The 19,649-nt window shown below is 39.0% G+C and overlaps 2 protein-coding genes and 1 long non-coding RNA gene across 3 annotated transcripts; 1 reads left to right on the forward strand and 2 right to left on the reverse strand.

Moving 5' to 3' along the window:
• Positions 1–376: 376 nt before the first annotated feature.
• On the reverse strand, positions 377–7,832 carry LOC106159613 (uncharacterized). Its single transcript, XM_013535928.2, has 6 exons — positions 7,187–7,832; positions 4,299–5,042; positions 3,278–3,548; positions 2,175–2,368; positions 1,447–1,625; positions 377–956 (listed from the first exon to the last, which is right to left on the reverse strand). The coding sequence occupies exons 1-6, from the start codon at positions 7,319–7,321 to the stop codon at positions 641–643; spliced, it is 1,839 nt and encodes a 612-aa protein (XP_013391382.2). The 5' UTR covers positions 7,322–7,832; the 3' UTR covers positions 377–640.
• Positions 7,833–9,674: 1,842 nt separating this feature from the next.
• Positions 9,675–16,362, forward strand: LOC106152218 (uncharacterized). Its single transcript, XM_087010560.1, has 5 exons — positions 9,675–10,508; positions 13,791–14,394; positions 14,622–14,810; positions 15,124–15,315; positions 15,675–16,362. Exons 3-5 carry the CDS (start codon positions 14,648–14,650, stop codon positions 15,767–15,769), a joined length of 450 nt encoding a protein of 149 aa, XP_086866686.1. The 5' UTR covers positions 9,675–10,508; positions 13,791–14,394; positions 14,622–14,647; the 3' UTR covers positions 15,770–16,362.
• LOC147762690 (uncharacterized) lies at positions 11,555–13,795 on the reverse strand. Its single transcript, XR_015333784.1, has 3 exons — positions 13,642–13,795; positions 12,535–12,601; positions 11,555–12,037 (listed from the first exon to the last, which is right to left on the reverse strand). It is a non-coding gene; the product is annotated as an uncharacterized LOC147762690 (long non-coding RNA).
• Positions 16,363–19,649: the final 3,287 nt, after the last annotated feature.

A 19,649-nucleotide genomic window follows, 5' to 3' on the forward strand; every position in this document is an offset into this window, starting at 1 on the left:
GGCGGTTGCACAACAGAGCTTTACCCCGAAAAATGATGGAAACTTTTTTGACTATTTTGTAGCCTTTTGAGTGTTCTTTTCTTTTAATGTTAACATTATACTATGCCCCTGTTGGTGTTGAGACACCATTCCTGGCAGACACACACATGTTTTCACGGCTTCCACGCTTTGGATTAAAAAAAATACAAACGAAGTTTCTTTCAAAAATCCAATAACCTTTTAAACTGTTGTGTAGTTCTTATATATTAATAAAAATGATAATTCAATATCCTTGGCGGAGGCCCGCCCTTCCTGAGTGCTTTTTCCAGTTAACAGTATGACATACTGATGATATAGTTATGCGAAACATCAGGTCTTATGTAACAAAACATTAAACTTCCATTAAAATAAAATTTATTTTCAAAATATTCTGTAAAAAGTTTCGTAATTTATAATACTACAGTTTGAGTAGAACGTGTTTGTTTAAATGTATAACTAATTTTATAAAATAAGTGATCAATAAAATGTACATTGCTAGAATATTTTATTCTTGACGTATCGCGTACGGTTTTGTGTTAGGTAAAGTGAGCCACTCAAGAGCAGCTCACTGAAACCTGAAGGGAAGCTGCTGAAGAAAAGAGTCTGCGCTCATTGTCTGCCTTTAATCAAGCGATAGATATACGCTAGCTTCCTGAGTATTTTGTCCCTTCCATTTTAATGAAGGATTTTCTTGAGCAGCGTCGACCAGTTGCTCATCATTTAGTTTATAGACAAACTTCTGTCTTTCTCTCTGAAAAGCGGCGGAATTGAAACACTGCTCCATTGCGTGCAACTCGCGCTGACGATGCAGGGACAGGCGATCAAACCAGTCTGAGTTCCGCGTTTTGAACTTCTCTTGTACGGTCTTATTCCAGCTGGTGGCACTGGCTAAATTCTCCACAAAGCCTGGGAGCATTTCTTGGAACTCGTGTTTGTTCCTGTGAACGAAAATATATAAGAATCCGAATTGTAAGTAAGCATGAAACTGTCGTAGTAGAAGAAAGTTCACGGTATCTTATAAGACGAATTATATACATATATAACACCAAGTTAGATTTCGTTACTTATACAGTATATATATATATATATTTCTTGACCTGCCTTATCGCTAACAGTCATTTCATAGCAAGCTGACGCGAGACCACCACACCCGCAGATTTATACAATGTCATATCGCCATCAATATCATTATTATCATTATCACTTTTATTATCACTGAATATACCTCTGATGAGTGGCTATCGACAACTACCACGCTACAGATCATTTTATGTAACTTGCCATATTGAACGCACTTTAAACACCATAATAAAATACTTAAAGTAGGGTATATCTCATTCTGAAAAATTCACTAAACAATCATGCTTATAACAGACTTAGTATTCTAATACTAAAAAACCAATATACGAACACGATCAGCCTCCTTACCTGCCAAGAACGTGATCTACCAGGCCGAGAGATCTTGCCTCCTCCGCGAGGAGAGGGTCTGGCCGGGCATACATCAGCTCGTACGCCGTGTCCCTGCCGACTCTTCTCGGTAGAAAGTGAGTCCAGTATTCCGAGCCACACAACCCCATGGAGCGATAAGCAGGAGAAAGTAAAACTCCCTAAAATTTGAAATAAACCACAAATTTGTCATTTGCATACAGATGCGTCATGATATTTCACAAAGAATTATTCTAGTTTCCAACAGCCCTCTACCCCACCCACCCCATTTCCCTTCTCCTCCCCCACCCCATCGCCATGCCCTTGAAAAGTTATATGGATGATTTTGTTTTTGAGTTATTTTGTGAAACTGGTATGACAGGAATGGTTATCCGCTTGGCACCATCGTTCGTTTCCCTTTGCGTTGTAAAGTGACATTCTTCACTTCTGTTGACCGCGTTACTTCCCGCTACCACTCTCTTGCACCAATCAAATGGGACCCAAACTTCCATTCCTAAGACTACCATTCCTGCCACGCCGGTGTAACAAAACAGAAAGTCCGCCCTCCATTTTGTTATAATGGTTAGGGTTAGCCTGACCTAAGTGGGTCAAAATCTAGGGCGAGGCTTAACTGTACAAATAAATGGAAAGTGGATTCTTTATCATGGGGGACTCTCTGTCACCGGCCTCGGTTAAGTCACTTCAGTTTTCTCCCGGACATAATCGCTTACCTGAGCTGACACCACCACGTCAGCTGCTGCGGCCATCATGGCGCCCCCAGCTCCGGCATTTCCTTCTAGCGCTGCCACCACCAACTTGTCTCTCATCTGGCTCATGGCCAATATGACGTCATTTATCTTATTTATGTTGTTGTTTGCTTCTTTGGCTGGATCGCCACTGGCCTCGATCTGACACAGGTGGATACCTGGTGAGATAGAATGTTAGTGAGAAAATCTTTCTGTGGGCTATTGATAGTTATTTTCCCATTTCTTTTATTTCAATTTCATTTTATTATTTTTTATTATTTTCTGTTTGATTTTCTTATTCATTAAATCATTCGTTAATTCACTTTGATTAATGTACCGTTTTTTTATAATTATTATGTATTGTTCATGTATTTATAAACTAATTGTAATCTTTTTTTAATTGTCTGCCTTTGGATGGCTATACTGTGATCTTTGTCTATATCTGTGACTTAACTCTCGGATTACATTGGATATCACGATAAAAGGTATTCAAATCACGAAAGTCATCACAGCCAGTTAAATCTCCCTCCTTCCGGACCCAGTCCAAAATGACATGTGGGGTCGTTGGTCTTATTTAATATAACGTAGCATCACACCGTACACCTTGGCACGGTACACCTTGGGACTGTACACCTTGGGACCGTACACCTTGGCACGGTACACCTTGGGACCGTTCAAAATGACCTACGTCGACGTAGTTAATGCGCACTCCACGGGAACTTTCTCTTAATGCTATCGGATTCATAGACTTACACGTCCTGGGCCCCGTAACTCGAAAGCATCGCGCATTGCGACCGATCGCAAGCGTCTCGATTCCATGACTCTCCCATACTCGCTCCATATAATACATTGTAGCCTCTATGTAATATCGCTATTTGCAACAGGCGATGCTTTCGAGTTACGGGGCCCTGGTGTAATCACCGCGCAGCTTCTCCGTACATATACTCTCCCCAACGGCAGGAAAAGGCGTGTTAGTCTGTTAATCTGATTGCATTCAGCGAGAGTCCTCCTGTAGTTACTGCGCATTAGGTAGGTTGACAATTCACTCTCAAAAGTTCCCTTTGATTTGCGGGAAAACAACAACTTACCGGTTGAAAAGAATCGCGAGCCGCCCATGAGGACTACAACCTTGACGTGGCTCATCTTGGCAACTTGCTTCAAGACCATTGCCAGCTCTGCCCCCTGGCGACTGTCCATGGCACCGTTGTAGAAATCAAAGTGGACATAGCACACTGGACCCTGTTGTTTTAACCAAATCTCGCTGTGGCTGGAGACATTGGTCAAATCTGGTAAACTGGCCACAGTACTGGCAGGCAAAACTGAGGTAGCAGGTAACTTGATGGACAACCGCTTGTTCCTCTAATAAAGAAAAGAAACTTTATGCAGGTCACATCAAGAAGGTCGAACTACTTGGTCACATGTTTTGTAACATCTAATTGACGAAATGAGAGGTCCGTGTATTATGTTTGCTTGGTTCGACTTCCATGTCTGACATTTTATCTGGAACACTTCTTATTTATTTTGGACGAGAAAAGGCAACTCACTCAACAAACAAATCAAACAACATTTTTTTTTTTTTTTTTTTGGAAAACAGCGCGTCACTGCGCCTAGAAGTAGTTTGAAAATACAGATTGCTTCTTCATAAGACGGAAAATTGATTACCAATTACTGATTAGAAATTGTTGATAAATAATAATTTTAACAATTCATACAGATTTATTCTGAACCCAAGTATCAAATGAGTTGCCAAAAATAGATAAAAAATAATCAATTATTATTGAAATAATATTAATGCTGTATAAATATTTCACTATGAGAGAAATTTTTTATCGTTCTATGGGTTATTCCAAGTAATCTCCACACGCACTTCTGGGGAACTATGGTTTTATTTCAAGGTGTTCATACTAACAAGCAATATTGTAGGCCTATACGCACCAACTTAAATTTTGTAATATCTGGATTAAAGTTTTAAAAGCACGATCTGCCTCGAGAGTGTGCACGTAGGTATCGTATTGTACATAAAGCAGGTGAATGTGAACTTTTTATCACTGCTTCAGTAATAAATATATCTACAATTAAGTATTTTTCCCTGATTATAGCCCCTCTTACCTTCATGCAGGTTATCCAGACCCCCTGGCGGTCACCGGTTGAAACTAGCACAGCACCCTGTTTTTTACCGACCACACTTCCTGGCGTCCCAGCACCCAACACATCCTGGACATCTTTGTGGAGGCCGCTTTCTTGGAATGCACCAAACACCCTGTAGGTCTCGGCGCGCCTGGTACCGTCCTCAGAAAACGTGAGTGAGGCAATTGCGCCTGGTTGAGTATCAGAACATCGTATTATTCGGCATATTTCTTCGGCGGACATGTCCCAATTTATTTTCCTGTCCGAAGATTTCATGGACGGTAATAAGCAGCCCTTTACGTCAGGGTCGGTGTAATCCAGAGGAGTCGGCGGGATCCCAAGCCGAAATTTCATCAGTCCGTCCACAATGGCATCGGCAGCCACGTCGCTAATCTCGCCACAATACACGCCGGTCTTCGTAGCGTCTGCCTTAAGCGGGAAATTAGCAGTACTCCAAATATCCCCGCCGTCCATCACCTCGCTAGCCTGGAGCAGCGTTCCTCCCCACGACTCCGCCTGCTGTCGTATAGCCCAATCGATGGAACTTGGTCCGCGGTCACCGACAATGCCCGGATGAAAAACCAAACATGGCCGCTCTTCCGATCGCCATATTGTTTCCGGTATATATTTGGTTAGAAACGGGCAGACGATCACGTCGGGTTGAGAATGCTTTACTGCATTTTCCATTGCACTGCCATTGCCACAGGCTGTCACTGTTGTCCCTACCTGGAAAATAAAACCGCTACAGTTGAAGCCACTCTCTCTGTTGCAGAGATGTCAATCTCTGAAATCTCAATTCTGGAGATTCTAAAATTTTGCTCATTTCGGGGGGGGAGGGGGAGTGGTCGCTGCCGTTGTGCTCAGTGGCGGGAGAGAGAAAATTATTACGTTTTCATAACATCATCCAAATATTCTGAAAACAAATTGACTTTTAATAGTTTTGCGTGTCATACTTATAAAATATCAATACAAAAACGTAGTTAAAAGATTGCTCTTAAACATGCCTCAAAACGCGAGGTGACTTTAAAAAACCGAAATTGTTTGGATTTGGGTATTTTAGACAGGACGTTAGCTGACATTGGGGCAAATGTTCAAAATCGCTTTTTTTTCGGGAGATTGGGTTACCCGTACTGGAGACCGGGAGATTCGTTCTGTATTCGGGAGACTTCCGGATTATCCGGGAGAGTTGACATGTATGCTCTTCCCTTCAGTTAAGTTTTAAATGAAAGACACTGATGGATCAAGAATCGGTCTATTCCAGAAGAGAGAGAAGGGACAAGTATAACCAAAATAAAACAGAGGAAGACGATAAAGCTACTAGTAAATGTGTGGCTCAGAAATAAGAAAAAAAACGTTTCTTTTTTATTTATTTGCCTCGTCATCATTTTTTTTTGGGGGGGGTGTTCATTAAAGGGGACAGCGTTGCATGACCCTTCTGTTACATCTTACTGTTACATTTGTGCTTTCGGCTATTACGTTAAGTTACGACTACATATGTAGTTCTTTGAACATTGATGAGACACACGTTGTTTCTTTGTCAGCAAAGTCACGTGAAATAAAGATGAGTTTAATGTATCAAGATGTACTTGTCGGCAGGTAACACGCGACGGGGCAATAACTTGTGTAATGTAAATTAATGAGTTAAGACACTAGTTGTAGGCATTATACTGTACTATAGGGGATACATACGGGGAGATAAATAGGATATACGCTGAGAGCCATCAATAGAAGGACATGCAGTTATCGAGTTTGGAAGTTTGAAAGTAACTACAGAAATAAAACATGGAGCAAATCTTTCCAAGTACATTCAGGCTACCTGTCACAGTTGTTTTGGTGGAATTCAGCAAAAAAAAAAGGATTACGGCGGGCAGTTCGGATTTGCGACACCAATGTGCCCGGAGTCGTAATCCTGCAAAAACGGAAAACGGTAGTTCGTTCTCTATTTTCGTGCACTTGCTATGTACAAGTGCAGAGGTGACATAGTGTGAGACCATAATAACATTTTATTCGTCGTAAGTTTTTTGTTTATTATTATTATTATTATTATTATTATTATTATTATTATTATTATTATATATAGATTTTTTTAGATATAATATTAAAATATACATCCGGTCTAGATCCCAACAATTCAGGTAGCACGCCTTGAATGTCATGTAAATGGTTAAAAATTTGAACTTTTCTCTGTAAAAAATGCAAAGATAGAATTTTAAAAAAGGCAATATAAAATAAAGACATACACGTTAACTTATTCCATCGCGTTTCTTTTCCCTAATTAGCATACACTGAAAATCACATGGCATCAATTTTAAAACAGTTGCGCTTTTATGCAACCCAAAATTATTGCATAACTGTGCTTATGTAAGCTGAAATTGAGCGGCGGCCATTTTGACTTATGTAAAGTGCAATTTTGGAGGCCCAAAATTCTGGCATGCCATTGGTGATACGTAGAGCCGTCTTCTCACATTTACTCTTTCACCCCACCCCCACCCTCACCCCCACCCCACCCCCACCCTCACCCCCACCCTCTCCCCGGTCTCCAAATTTAAAACTGATAAACGCACGCGGATATGTCCCACTACTGGTACATGTGTTTGTGTTAGCGCGAGCAATAAACAGGCTATGCATGCCAAACACTGAGCAACCCGACCCCCCTCACCAAGAACCCTCCCCCCCCCCCCTTCTCCCGGTTTAACGTTTTGAAGAAAATCACAGTACCTATACAGGTAAGTGCCTTCAGCATTCACTTTTAACTAGTCCTATTTTCATTGAAAAACCTGTTTAAGAGAATGTGATGAAGCGCCTGCAAAAAACGAAAGCTGAATTCTTTAAGAGCAGATAACATATTTAAACGAATGCATTCTACGTACCTTTAACTGTTTTAGCGTCAGGTTGATTCTTTTGGTCAAGTTGTTGATGGCGTCAGAGATAATCAATACCTTCAGACCCTCCAAAATAGCGGGACTCTGTACTAGCTGGCGCGGCTTCGGTAATATCGCAGACATGCTTCTGTAGAACTTCACACACTAGCTGTTGAAAGTGCTACAACTGTATATAACAGCTATACCCATACGTGTAGAAAATGCTTCGTATTAAACGTCTATGGCTTGGCCAAAGTCACGTATTAATGCAAGTTCCGTCCTGTCATTCCCAATGGACAACACCGCTGTGCAGAGCTACTGGTACATTGTAAATTTTCCTCTTTATATACATATACCTGTTTCATAAGAGACAACCAGGAAATGACTAGCGACACCTGTGGTCGGCTGAGATTACATACAGTGTACGGTGCCCATCACGTGTTAAAGCACGCCACTTTCTCTCTTTGCAATGTTAATGATCCTCCTTGTCCTCCTTATATACATATACCTGTTTCGTAAGAGACAACCAGGAAATGACTAGCGACCCCTGTGGTCAGGTAAGAGTTCTTACAATGTGCAGTCTGTTTTGGACGCTCGTCGAAGCTTAATTATGGACGCAACCGCATTATCTCTTTTATTGTTTAGTAGTAAGAACTATGCCTGGGGTAACGTGTCCCACGGCTACAATAACAACAAGCGAGATCCAACACTTGGGACTTAAAAAACGCAAGAATATTTTGGTTAACTTGTATCTGTTAGTTTTTTACTTTTATATTACTTTTTAGTTTATCTATGTAGTATTAGTTTTTATATTCATTTGAACACGCTGAGACGCATGTGAAGTGCTAATTTAAGAAATACATTATTAGTACTGTTATTAATATTAATAAGTTCCCAACGGAGCCGTTAGAATGAAAAATATAAGTAGACAACATCGGTAGAGCCGAAAGTTAAGCAGGTTTGGGCTAAGAACAGGACACCTCGTTTTCGCCCATTTCTAAGGTGGAAAGAAATCCTATAATATTACAAGACCAACATTATTTCAATGAAAACCAGAAAATGTTATTTAACCAGAGTGACTTTGGAAAGACAACGGTTGCACATCAGTGAAAATGAAATGTCTAAAAATGCAAAAAGAGACGCCGTATAGGTCACAATGGCCATTCCTACTGTACGCCGCATTCAGACTATATAACGAAAGGCTTAAGTCTGTGAAAAAAATGGGATTATTTATGAAATGTAGGACAGTTCACAAAGAATTCAAAACGAAATTTCAGAGAAATTAAAGAATGTAAAGTAATATCGGGCCAATTTGCAACAGGTAAAAAAGAATGCAGGGGGAAAAGATATGCGGAAAGAACATTATAAAGATCAGAAGAAAGAGGTTGAAAAAGATAAAAAGAAAACACTATTATCAAGAAGTTATGGAAAAAGAAACCAAAATCTATAAAGCTTTACACAGTTTTTGCTACTTACAAAGATTTTAATGAAGAACTTTCATGACTTCTTGTATTCAGGTACTAGTATTTGTACTTTTGGGATTCAAATCACCAAGACAGCGACACACGAAGAGGAAAATACACCCGGCTCAGAATTCATGATCAACGTTTTATCGGTTAAATAAAAAATATAATTTATATCTGAACTAAAAGGCAAGTGAACTGGACACGATATGGGTCATTTGGTGTTATCTAGTTAATACACAAAAACCTTAGGCTGTATTCCCAGAGCTTTTAGATCGATCTATCCCCGCGGGGAGTCTCACTAGATTACTGTCAGATGATCCGGCTTAAATGTCCGTCCCGCCTACTACAAGCTGTAAGGGGGTAATTAGCTTTCGTGTCCGCCCGGCTGACAGCTATTTAGCGTGAACCCCCAGGGAGTTAGGTCGATCTAAAGTAGATCGATCTAATCTCTGGAAATGGGGTCTTATTGTCTGATTAAGGGGACAATGTACCCAAATATGGCTAAAAATCGTCATTTTGGGTTTATTATGTCTAATTATTGATTAAATGTGTATCTAACATTTAACAGAATAAGATTTTTACATTCTGAACAAGAAATATGTTTTTTCTGAGGATTTTGAAGCTGCACACATCGGCACCGGTGGCCTGGTCTGTGCCCCGCCTTCGTTATCAAGGGCAGTTGGTATGGGAAAACTCGGTGGGCGGACCTTAGCAGCATCAGCACGACTAGAGAAACAATAGAACAGGGATGCGCCATACCCCCTTTGTCATAAACAGCGATCGGCAAAGCATTGCCGATTGTTGCGCTTAAGCTGTTTTGATAGTCGGTCTTGATTGTGATCAGCGCTAAGGAGAATCTTTTCCGACACATTGGATTTGCTTGAAATACGCGTTCTCCCTTGAACTACTTGTTGTTACACGCGCTCTGTCGATTTACGCAAAAAAAAAACATTTCGTTGCTTGCTACCTGTGACAGCAACCGTCATACTATCGATCCATCTTCGACAACAGCACTATGCAGCGGCAGATTTTATAAATCTATTGCAACTTGGGCAATTTGGCCTGGCATCGAGGCGCATGTTAAAATAATTTAAACATGACAACTAGTAATTACTAGCCTCTAGCCCTCTCTTAATTATTCCTGCTTACCAATGATCATTGGAAAATTTTTACAATGATAATATCTAACCTTTCCAACTGAAACGCAGTTAACGCAAGTGTCAAGATGACATCAAGCTCTAGTCTTGCTAGCATACCATACTAATTTCGGCTTATCTGCAATTATCAGGTAAGGCATCATTAAAAGTTAACGATCTGATAATATCTCCCAGTTCCATCTCACGTCCAGTCCACTCTACCCTTAAGCTTGGTTCCAGATTCCGGTATTGCCAGCTCGATCTTGATTTCATATATAACCCATATCAGCAATACAGCGACTCCATCACAAGGTATATTTAACAATCTAGCTTTTACGCTGCTCTGACACTCAGGGTAGTCCATTCTTGAAAGTGTGCTATATAAATAGCAGCACGTGCAATTGTAACTCATAAGTCTATAACGTCGGTAGGCATACATCGTTGTCGAGATGGGTAAAAGAAAGAGAAAATCAAGAACTACATTTCCTGAAGAACGTAAGAGAATATTAAGAGAAAGTCAAAGAGGTGGATGGGGAAGGCCAAAGTATGCGGAGGACGAGCATGAGACCAAAAGGTGCAAGTGCTAGGAAACTGAAAGCAGACATCGTGTTCGTGAGCGACGACGAAGAAATTGTTACACTTGAGCAGGAGGGATAGCGCATTTGGCACTGCAACCAGTTGCAAAAAAGCGCCAGTGCCACCTGTGCTTGCCGCACTTGTGGGGGTGAGGTAAGACCTAAGATCTAATAAACGGAAAGATTGGACAGCGGCATTTTCCTTTTGACCAGACGTTCGTACGGGTAAACATTGCTCTATTGTTCCCCTTAAGTTGTTTTGATAGCCGGGCTTAATTTTAATCCCCATTGTACCTAACCCGTGTTTAGCGAATAGCGTGATTTCTCGTGCATTCTCGAGGACGCCACATCGTCGTCAAGTAGATCCGCCATATTGGATTAGCACTGGCACACGTGGAGTTTTTTTATTAAAAAGTGCTAAAGATGTACAGTTTGTTTACATTTCGTAGTTGTCTTAATACTTTATATTCAGAAGAGGCAATACCCAATAGCGTACTTCCTGTAACAACAGCTGCCATTTTATAGAAATTGACTCAATGTGGAGATAAAGCCGGAAACGTGACGAGATCATCAACGTAACTGATAGTGATATTCGATGCTGTTTTGGACAATAAGGCCATGCTAACCTACTGGGAGAAACTGAATGGTGAAGCTACACCAAAACAGAAACTTGATCTATTATGCATGTTTTTAAAACTTTATCACTATCAGCGGTCATTCTTTTAGAGCATAATTAATTGAAATTTACCAGAATATTCGTAGCAAATCAGTGAAACAAAAAGGACTGAAAGAATCCATTAAGAAAAAGTAGTTTTTAATTTCACTTTCACAAACACTTATTTGGGTACCTACTTCATAATAATAGTGAAAGGTAAGACATATCTTTATATTGACAATCAAATAAAAGTAAACCCGTTTTTTCATATTTATAAAGAACACATGCAATATAATTTTCATTGCGACTTCAAAATCATGCACATATTTTTAAACTCTGCAAAATCAGTTTTGAAACATCAGTCTTTTGAACATCTTCCACAGAATGTATTGGAAGAATAATATGTGTAACAATTTTGTTTGCCATCTCACTAAAAAATGACTAAATAAAAGATGATTGCTAAAAATTATCAATATTTCATCAGATTCGGCATTTAAAACTGATCATTCATTTCTGGCTGTTAAAGTAACATAATACAAGTCATATTCTGTTCATAAGCATTTTATTATAGATTTAATAAGGCACAGAAATTGAAATGCAAATAAAAATGTTAACACCTTTAGATACCACTGACTGTGACACAATCACAACAGATAGGTAATTTATTTAGGAGTACTACAGTAGTTTCACATGACAAAGAATTATAACATTTTCCCCTCTATTTTGACTTGTTTCAACATTAATATCTCATTCAATAAAAATTATGCACTTGATGATAATATTTATCTATTGCTAAGAGCACTACTGACCAATTCCAACCTAGACTTGACAGTACACTAAACTTCAGAGTTTACAGAAGGGAGACAATTTATAGTGATATATTTGTTTTTCATGAAGAACAACATATGACTAGTTTCAAGGTGGTCCATTTGCTGAAATATCAATGTGCCTGTCAGGTTCTTGAGTAGCACCAAGTTAACTTGACAGAGGTACGTCGTCATCAGAATCACTTCCATTGCAACATATATCTGAAAAAATATTATCACACAGTTAAAAAGATGCCGACATGTGTTAATTGCTCATGTTATGTTAAAGTCCACTGTGCGGACAACACTGACCTAGCTCTTTGTGCACTTGTAAAACTATCGAGCAAAAATTAAATATTTAATTTCGGGCAGCTTACCATTTTGCTTATTTAATACATCAGTGTGTCTTTCTGATTGTTTACAATCACTTAGCAAACTTGACAGTGGTGCAACTAAATCATCTGCAACACTTGTATTATTACATTAATCTGAGAAAATAAAATAATATTTTACTGTTAAAAAAGTTGACATGTCATGTGCTAGTCTCTCATTATTTGTCATTTGTGCAAGTCCACTGTGGTGAGAGCACCTACATGTAGCCTTTGTATTCTATACTGGAAATTATGTTGCTGGGGACAGAATAATAGTGCCCATGTATATAAAACATTTTACTTTCAACTCCATAAACTTAAGTTCTAGTTATAGACCAGAAAGCTTACCGATTTTTGCTGCCAGATTTTTCTATTTATTTTTTCTCCTGTGAGCCTTTACCCATTTTAATGGCATCTGAAAACAAAACAAAAATAATAATTATAAGGATGTGAGACACATTTTACCGCATTGTTTTACTTAGGTATAAATCACGGATAAAAATACCATCGTTTGTTGCCCATTGATAACGATAGTCGCCGCCATCTTGTTTTATTGTCATTTTACCAGTGAATATTTCTAAGAAACTACGTTAATTTTATCTAAGTTTATCCCTAAGGCCTTCCACTACTTGTTTAGATGGACACAGTTTAACTGTCAACGCAAAGTACAGGTCCAATTTCGTGTTTGGCATTGCATTTTAAGCCCTTCGATAACGATAGTCCCCGCCATCTTGTTTTATCGTCATCTTTACCGATAAATATTTCTAAGAAAACTAGCTAAATCTTAACTAAGTTTATCCCTAGGGCCGTCCACTACTTGTTTAGATGGACACAGTTTAACTGTCAACGCATTGTACAGATCCACTTTCGTGTTTGGCCTTGCATTTTAAGCCCTTCGATAACGATAGTCCCCGCCATCTTGTTTTATTGTCATCTTTACCGATAAATATTTCTAAGAAAACAAGCTAAATCTTAACTAAGTTTATCCCTAGGGCCGTCCACTACTTGTTTAGATGGACATAGTAAGACTGTCAACGCATTGTACAGATCCACTTTCGTGTTCGGCTTTGCATTTGAACCCCGGCGATTATGATCTGCACCGCCATCTTGCTTTATTGCCCGAATTATTGTTTAAATTTTCATAGAAAACGAAGCTGTTTTAAATTAAATTATCAACCAATAAAACCAACGTGTTATTCAGTCATCAATAATATAAAATTCAACGTATAAAAAATCAAATTACCCGTGTTAGACCTTAGGTAACAAGGCATTCAGACTCGCTTGTTCGTCGCCATATTGCTAATTAGAATGCAACAACGGATTGAAGGCAATTTTTCACGATGACATTTGCTCCAAAATATTGCAAATTTTACACAAGTGTGAACCTTGTTAGTTTTCCCTTCTGCACATACATTTTCAGAGAAACTACAAGACTAAAAGCGGTATTTTACCTACCTTGAAATCGCCCACATGCAACAGAGCTCGACCTCCGCACGAACACAACGCGACTGACTACTTCCGCCGTACGAACGTCTTTCCACAGTTAATCGGATTACCCTTTGAAGAATTGCCGAGTGTCCAATCTTTGGTATACTAGATCTTAGGTAAGACTGACAGAGAATTCAACGAGGCGTCAGGGGTGGTCAAGTGAAATGAAATGGGAATGTGTGTTTTGCGGCGGTGTGTCCGAGGAAGGGTGGACATCGACTTCTTGAAGAAGTGGACATTTTTTTTTAAATAAATAGGGCTAGCGTGCGATTGGAAAAGGTCGTCATGCAGCTACAAGACTGAGTGCATTTTAACCATGCCTCCCCCTCTTCATAGCCATCCCTGGCTGGACCATATCAAACAGTTAGAAGACAGCACGACAGACTGCCCAGAAGAGCATGGATAAGGCGGCGCTACGAGTAAAGCAGCTTCTGCACGGCGAGGACGTCGATCCGGGGGAGGTTGTGGACTGCGCTATCACGATAGACGGCTCATGGCAAAGCCGCCGCAATTCTAAACACGGGTTCGTTGCGGCGATATCAGTAGATACGGGGGAAGTTTTGGACGTCCACTACATGAGTTCAGCATGTAGAACGAAACGCCGCATACAACAGCCGAAGAAGTAGATTTCGATCTTTCCCATTTTGAGGAATGCACTAAGAACCACCAGGGCTCGGCGCAGTCGATGGAAGCAGAAGGTGCATCGGTGCTCTACAGCAGGTAATAATAATAATAATAATAATAATAATAATAATAATAATAATAATAATATCCATTTAGAGTCATACCGTCTATACAAATAGGTTCATTAGTCATTTAAAATACAAGGATAAAAGCGACCATCTAAGTGTCAATGTAAAAATATTATAAGTACAGTCGTAATATCAATCGTTAATAAAATGTTCTGTAAAGTTTAATTTTTATATTCAGTCATAACATTTTTGTAGGTCTATGGAGCTGTATAGTCTACGTTATGTACAACCCGTCTGTGGGCGACGGAGACAGCTCTGCATTCCGGCGTGTCCAGCAGGAACAATCCTACGGTTCAGAATTTGAGCTGGTCAAGGAGGAGTGTATTGGACAAGTGCAGAAACGGATGGGAAGCAGACTCAGGCGGCTCGTAGAGAGAAATAAAGGTATTTTATATTGAAAAACAGGTTCTGCTGTCAAATGTTTATGTTCTTTATCTGTCACAGTAGCACTGCAATTTAGTACTACACAAAGGCTTTTCTGTAGTACCACTGTATGCACTGTATATACAGAGAAAAAATAAATTTGTTTTGGGGGGAGAGTGCCAAATAATTTTAATTCACAATTCGCATGACAAATTACGATATTTTTATACTTTGCTAATCTACCGTGGTTAAACTTTTACAGTTTGGTTTGTCTAATAGCTTCCTCCCTCACTTGAATGATTTCTTTTCAAAATGTTGTAATTATTACTTTCAGGGGTAAAATTGAGTGACGGGAAGGGTCTGGAGGGTGCAGGGCGTTTAACGCAACAACGCATTGATGCCATGCAAACCTTTTATGGACTGGCCATTAGAAGAAATCAAGGGAATTTGGAGGGCATGGTGAAGGAAACTAAGACCATTTCCAGGCACTACACTGATCCACCTGACCATAGTTTCTGTCCAGATGGTAAGACTCCACAGATTTGACTTATTCGATGCGTACATCTCAAATCCAAACTTCTTTCAATATTTAAATACCACAGTCCCAATAAATCAACAAATAATGATCTAAACAAAAGAATAAAACTAAGGATGAAAGGGAGCTGCTATGGTATTTTTGCACTCCTGGTTAGTTTAATTTAACTTTTTTTAAAATTAAGAAAACATTTGTACCAGTTACATTTAGCAATTGACATAACAAATCTAGATCATTAATATGAACACTCGTCAAATGATAAAATTACTCATCACTTACACAAGATAAAAAATAAAAATTTGCCTATATTTACTTGACTTTTAAGTAACTTTTCGGTTCAATCATTACAGGTGCAGACAGCTGGTGCAAGTATAAAGTGGACCGAGCGTGTGGAACAGACACGTATAAAGAGATAGAAAAACCTTTTCCTCCAGCTGTGGCGTAAGTCATTCAGCCTCTGATAAACGAACTGTCGGACGTTAGATTGTTGAATGGATGTCTTCGTGGCTTGACACAAAACCAGAACGAGTCCTTTCATAGCACTGTGTGAGATTTCGTTCCTCAAGACCAGTATCAAACCCCCAGTGCCGTGACACTTGGTTTGTATATGGCCTTGTCCAATTTCAATGACGGTCAAACGGTTACTAATAAAGTAATTTTCAATCGGGCAGGTTTGGACTTTACAAAAATGGCAAGGGAAGAATTTCAGAAGGCCGATGAAGTACGAATTAAAAAGTGCGAAACAGTTACATGTAGTGTGAACAAGGAGAATCGACGACATGCCCGCAGACAAAAGCTGAAACAAATGGACGCGTTTAGAAAATGCGAAGAAGATGCGTACAAATCTGGTAATTTTCACCAACCCGCAAAGGTTCCCAGATGCAAGACATGCCAAAAACCCAGAAAAGGACATCCGAAAAGACCGTGTGTTATGTAAAAAATAAATTATTCTAACATCAATTATTATTATTCTGCATTATATTTACATTTCAATTAATGCCGACAATAAACCTTTGATGGATCATTCTTTCTGCTCAATTTCATGTGTTTATCAAATTATGCTCAATTTATTAATCACTTTCTTATTCATTTGTTGATGGTCCGATCGGCGTCCTGTAACACGACCGTGTTTTCGAAACATTTTTCGCTCGGCGAATGTGGACAAGACCGCCTGAGATGCTGCTATTGTGTGCACATCCTAGAGCGCATCCCTAACACTTCCCCCGACGTCAATTGACGCGATTGGTTGAGTAGTTACAGCTTACTTGATTGCCTGTCATTCATTCTGGCAGTGCTAGCGGTAACCCCTTGAAGTTACTAACAGGAGGTGAGATTGATACAAAAATAAGATTTTCTGACATCCAAAAGCTAATTTCAACCGGCAACAGAGTACCCATCTTCGAGATCGTCAGAACGATAACAGGTAAAGCTGTCAACGATTTAATTTGCTAATTTGGTCAATTAACCTCCCTGAAAGGGTTTTCGCTCGTTTTCTTCGCTTGCAAGATTGACGAGATAGCGTTATTGGAGCGAGCTATAACTGCCTACCTGTACACCTTAGGGAGACCAATTTCACCATGCTAATTAAGAAAAGTATGCACTAAAAGTGCTTTTCTAAGAAAATTTGATTGATCCTCTCCTTTCCAATTTATTGACTTTGAAAGTGAAAATTCCTTAATATTTTGATGTAATTTCACGTTTTTAAAGATAAAAAAAACAATAAGTCTCTAAAGAAAAATCCCTGACTCTCTTTTGTTGTACTTTGTTCAAGTGTTATAATACTATTAAAAGCATGTTTATAGCTGTCCAGGTGCCTGAGAAAAACAGGTGTTTAAAAATGGTGTTTGTGTCCCCAAAATCCCAATATTACGTCACACGATGAAGTTGGAGCTGTGTTCCAAGCATAACTAGATGTTTTGAAGATACATTTAATGAATATGACAGGAATAAAAAAGCTAAGACCTTTATTTTAAGAGAAAGTCTCTAACCTACATTGCCCCCTGAAGTGTTAAAAAGATCATTTTCAGACTGAAAACTTAGTGTCCCAGGACAATGACTGAATATCTGAAACTCGAGTACCAAGAACAAATATTAATATTTTATAAAATCTACTGACACAGTAAACCTGTTCTATGACAGATGCCCTCAATCACAGTACCGGTACAAAATATTTATATATATATATATCTGTACAGGTTTTTGTTAGGAAAAATTACGTGGAATGTCAACTTACAAAGCACCATCACATTTTCTAGGGAGGCAAATATTTTAATGATACGGCACCAAATTTCTACAAAATGCACAAAGTAAAGACAATAAATGGATTATAAATAAAGTCTAGCCGTGTATGTGATAAGTTATACATATGTTTAGTGTTAAAGTGTGAAAATATATTTTTTGTGTCTAAAAAATATTTCAAATTATGAAATATACGGAACACACTACGTATGGGAAGAATGATTGTCCGTAATAGAGAACGGTGATAATAACACCTGAAATCATTTAAACATCAAATAAATTCTATAATTTGTTTTGGATTTATGGATTTTGTTTCAGTCTAACACAATTTCCACACTTGCCAGACCGAATTTCCACACTTGTCAGACCGAATTTCCACACTTGCCAGACCGAATTTCCAACATTTTTTACCATAATGTCTGTTCATTTGCTAGTGTAAGACATGGTAAACAATGTAATTATCATTAAGGAGGGAGTCGAAATTACCTGCCTCACCTGTTTAGCGCACAACATTAAAAGGTGTTAATTACCGAGGAAAGACCGGAGGTACGGCACACCCTATACCGAACAAGTAACACCTGGTCTCTTATCAGGCACCGTATCAGTCACCCGACAGTATGCGTGCCAGTTTTACCTGTATACACGGTGTGTACAAGTACATTTACAACATCCAGGGAACCTTTGTATTTTATTTTTCAAAAAAAAATATTCAGTTATCCCTCAATCAATGCATATAAAAACGTAAAGAATTGATACTACATGTACACATGATAGTTAATGAAATGATATCGCCACAGCTTGAACAGGGAATTATTTTCTGCTATAATTCCCTGATTTGACCAGTGGTAAATTGATACTATGAGGGAATAATGATTGGGGGGGGGGGGAGGCACAGGTACCCTGTAATTACGGTGCGGGAAAGTAGTGATCTAAGAGAGCATCGATGTAGGGGAGAAAAGGAATACTCCTACAGGGGTTAGTAGAATGTCAACTATCCAGCAAACACAGCACGTTATAATAACGTTAGAATAACGTTTATATAGCAATAAAAAAAAACGTTGTGGTAACCTCATGGTAACGTTATAAAACGTTGTGTGTTTGCTAAGTACATGTACTACGAGTAGCAGGTGAAACTGGCTTTTTTCAATTATCGGATAAAAAAAGATTATTCGTACCCTAGGCGGTAAATCTAAACTTGGAATTTCTTTTATTCATAGATTCGTAATTTTTTAAGTTCTTTTTAAAGTACTTAACATTGATAACCCAAAAATGTGATGATTCGTTTCGGCCAAAAATGTGATGATTCGTTTCGGCCAGACTAGAGGTGTGTATCATAGAGATTCAGCTTATCCCCCTACAACTTGGCGGAACAACGCCAGCTAGAATGCACTGATAGATTGATGTGAAAAAATATAACAAAAGTATAGCGAAACGGGTGAAGAAAGCGGGCTTCTTGACATTCAATTAATGGCAGACGAGACAGTGCTGAGTGTAGTGCATGTGTCCTAGTGATTTTATGTATGTTTGTGTTAGATTTTTTAGAGGGTCAGTTTTCATCGGCAACAGATCGGACAATAATCAAAAGTGTACGGTTTGTTTTTATCACCTTACTTAATATCTAAATGATCGAGGCTGGGAAGATCCGGGATGAACATTTCAAATGTTTATCTTTATCTCATTCTTGTTTGGGGAAAGTTAGAACTCCGAACATTTCGGGCACCATCTGGAAAATACGGCCGCTGTTTGGGTGTGGTGGCCGAATAGAATGAAAAGGGGAGCAGGATGATACCGCAACACACATACCTTTCTGAGCATCAGAACACGTATCACTGATTTTTTCTAGCAGCCGATACTATCGTCGTTGTGTATTGCAGAAAGAGTCTTCATTAGAATAAAATAGTTTCATAGTCAGAAAACAACGACTGGACCTTGCGTTATTCATTCGACAAACCATATCACCGAGAAGAAGAAAAATAGCGGTGATACATGTAACAATTTGTGTACCGCTACTTTGTGTCCAACTTTGAGCTTACTGGTAATTGTTGCTAGAATTCGAAGCACGTCAATTAAGTAAAAAGCGTTAACAT

This window comes from Lingula anatina, chromosome 4 (genome assembly GCF_051362555.1).
Source record: "Lingula anatina isolate TDL-2025a chromosome 4, LinAna3.0, whole genome shotgun sequence".
Taxonomy (NCBI): Eukaryota; Metazoa; Brachiopoda; class Lingulata; order Lingulida; family Lingulidae; genus Lingula; species Lingula anatina.

Bases quoted from the DNA above. Each gene is read 5' to 3' on its own strand.
- LOC106159613 (XM_013535928.2), bottom strand. From the start codon at position 7,321: ATGTCTGCGATATTACCGAAGCCGCGCCAGCTAGTACAGAGTCCCGCT. The intron at 5,043-7,186 runs GTACGTAGAATG...TTTATTTTCCAG, and splicing joins TGACGCTAAAACAGTTAAAG to GTAGGGACAACAGTGACAGC. The intron at 3,549-4,298 runs GTAAGAGGGGCT...TTTCTTTATTAG, and splicing joins TCTGGATAACCTGCATGAAG to AGGAACAAGCGGTTGTCCAT.
- LOC106152218 (XM_087010560.1), top strand. From the start codon at position 14,648: ATGTACAACCCGTCTGTGGGCGACGGAGACAGCTCTGCATTCCGGCGT. The intron at 14,811-15,123 runs GTATTTTATATT...TATTACTTTCAG, and splicing joins GCTCGTAGAGAGAAATAAAG to GGGTAAAATTGAGTGACGGG. The intron at 15,316-15,674 runs GTAAGACTCCAC...CAATCATTACAG, and splicing joins CCATAGTTTCTGTCCAGATG to GTGCAGACAGCTGGTGCAAG.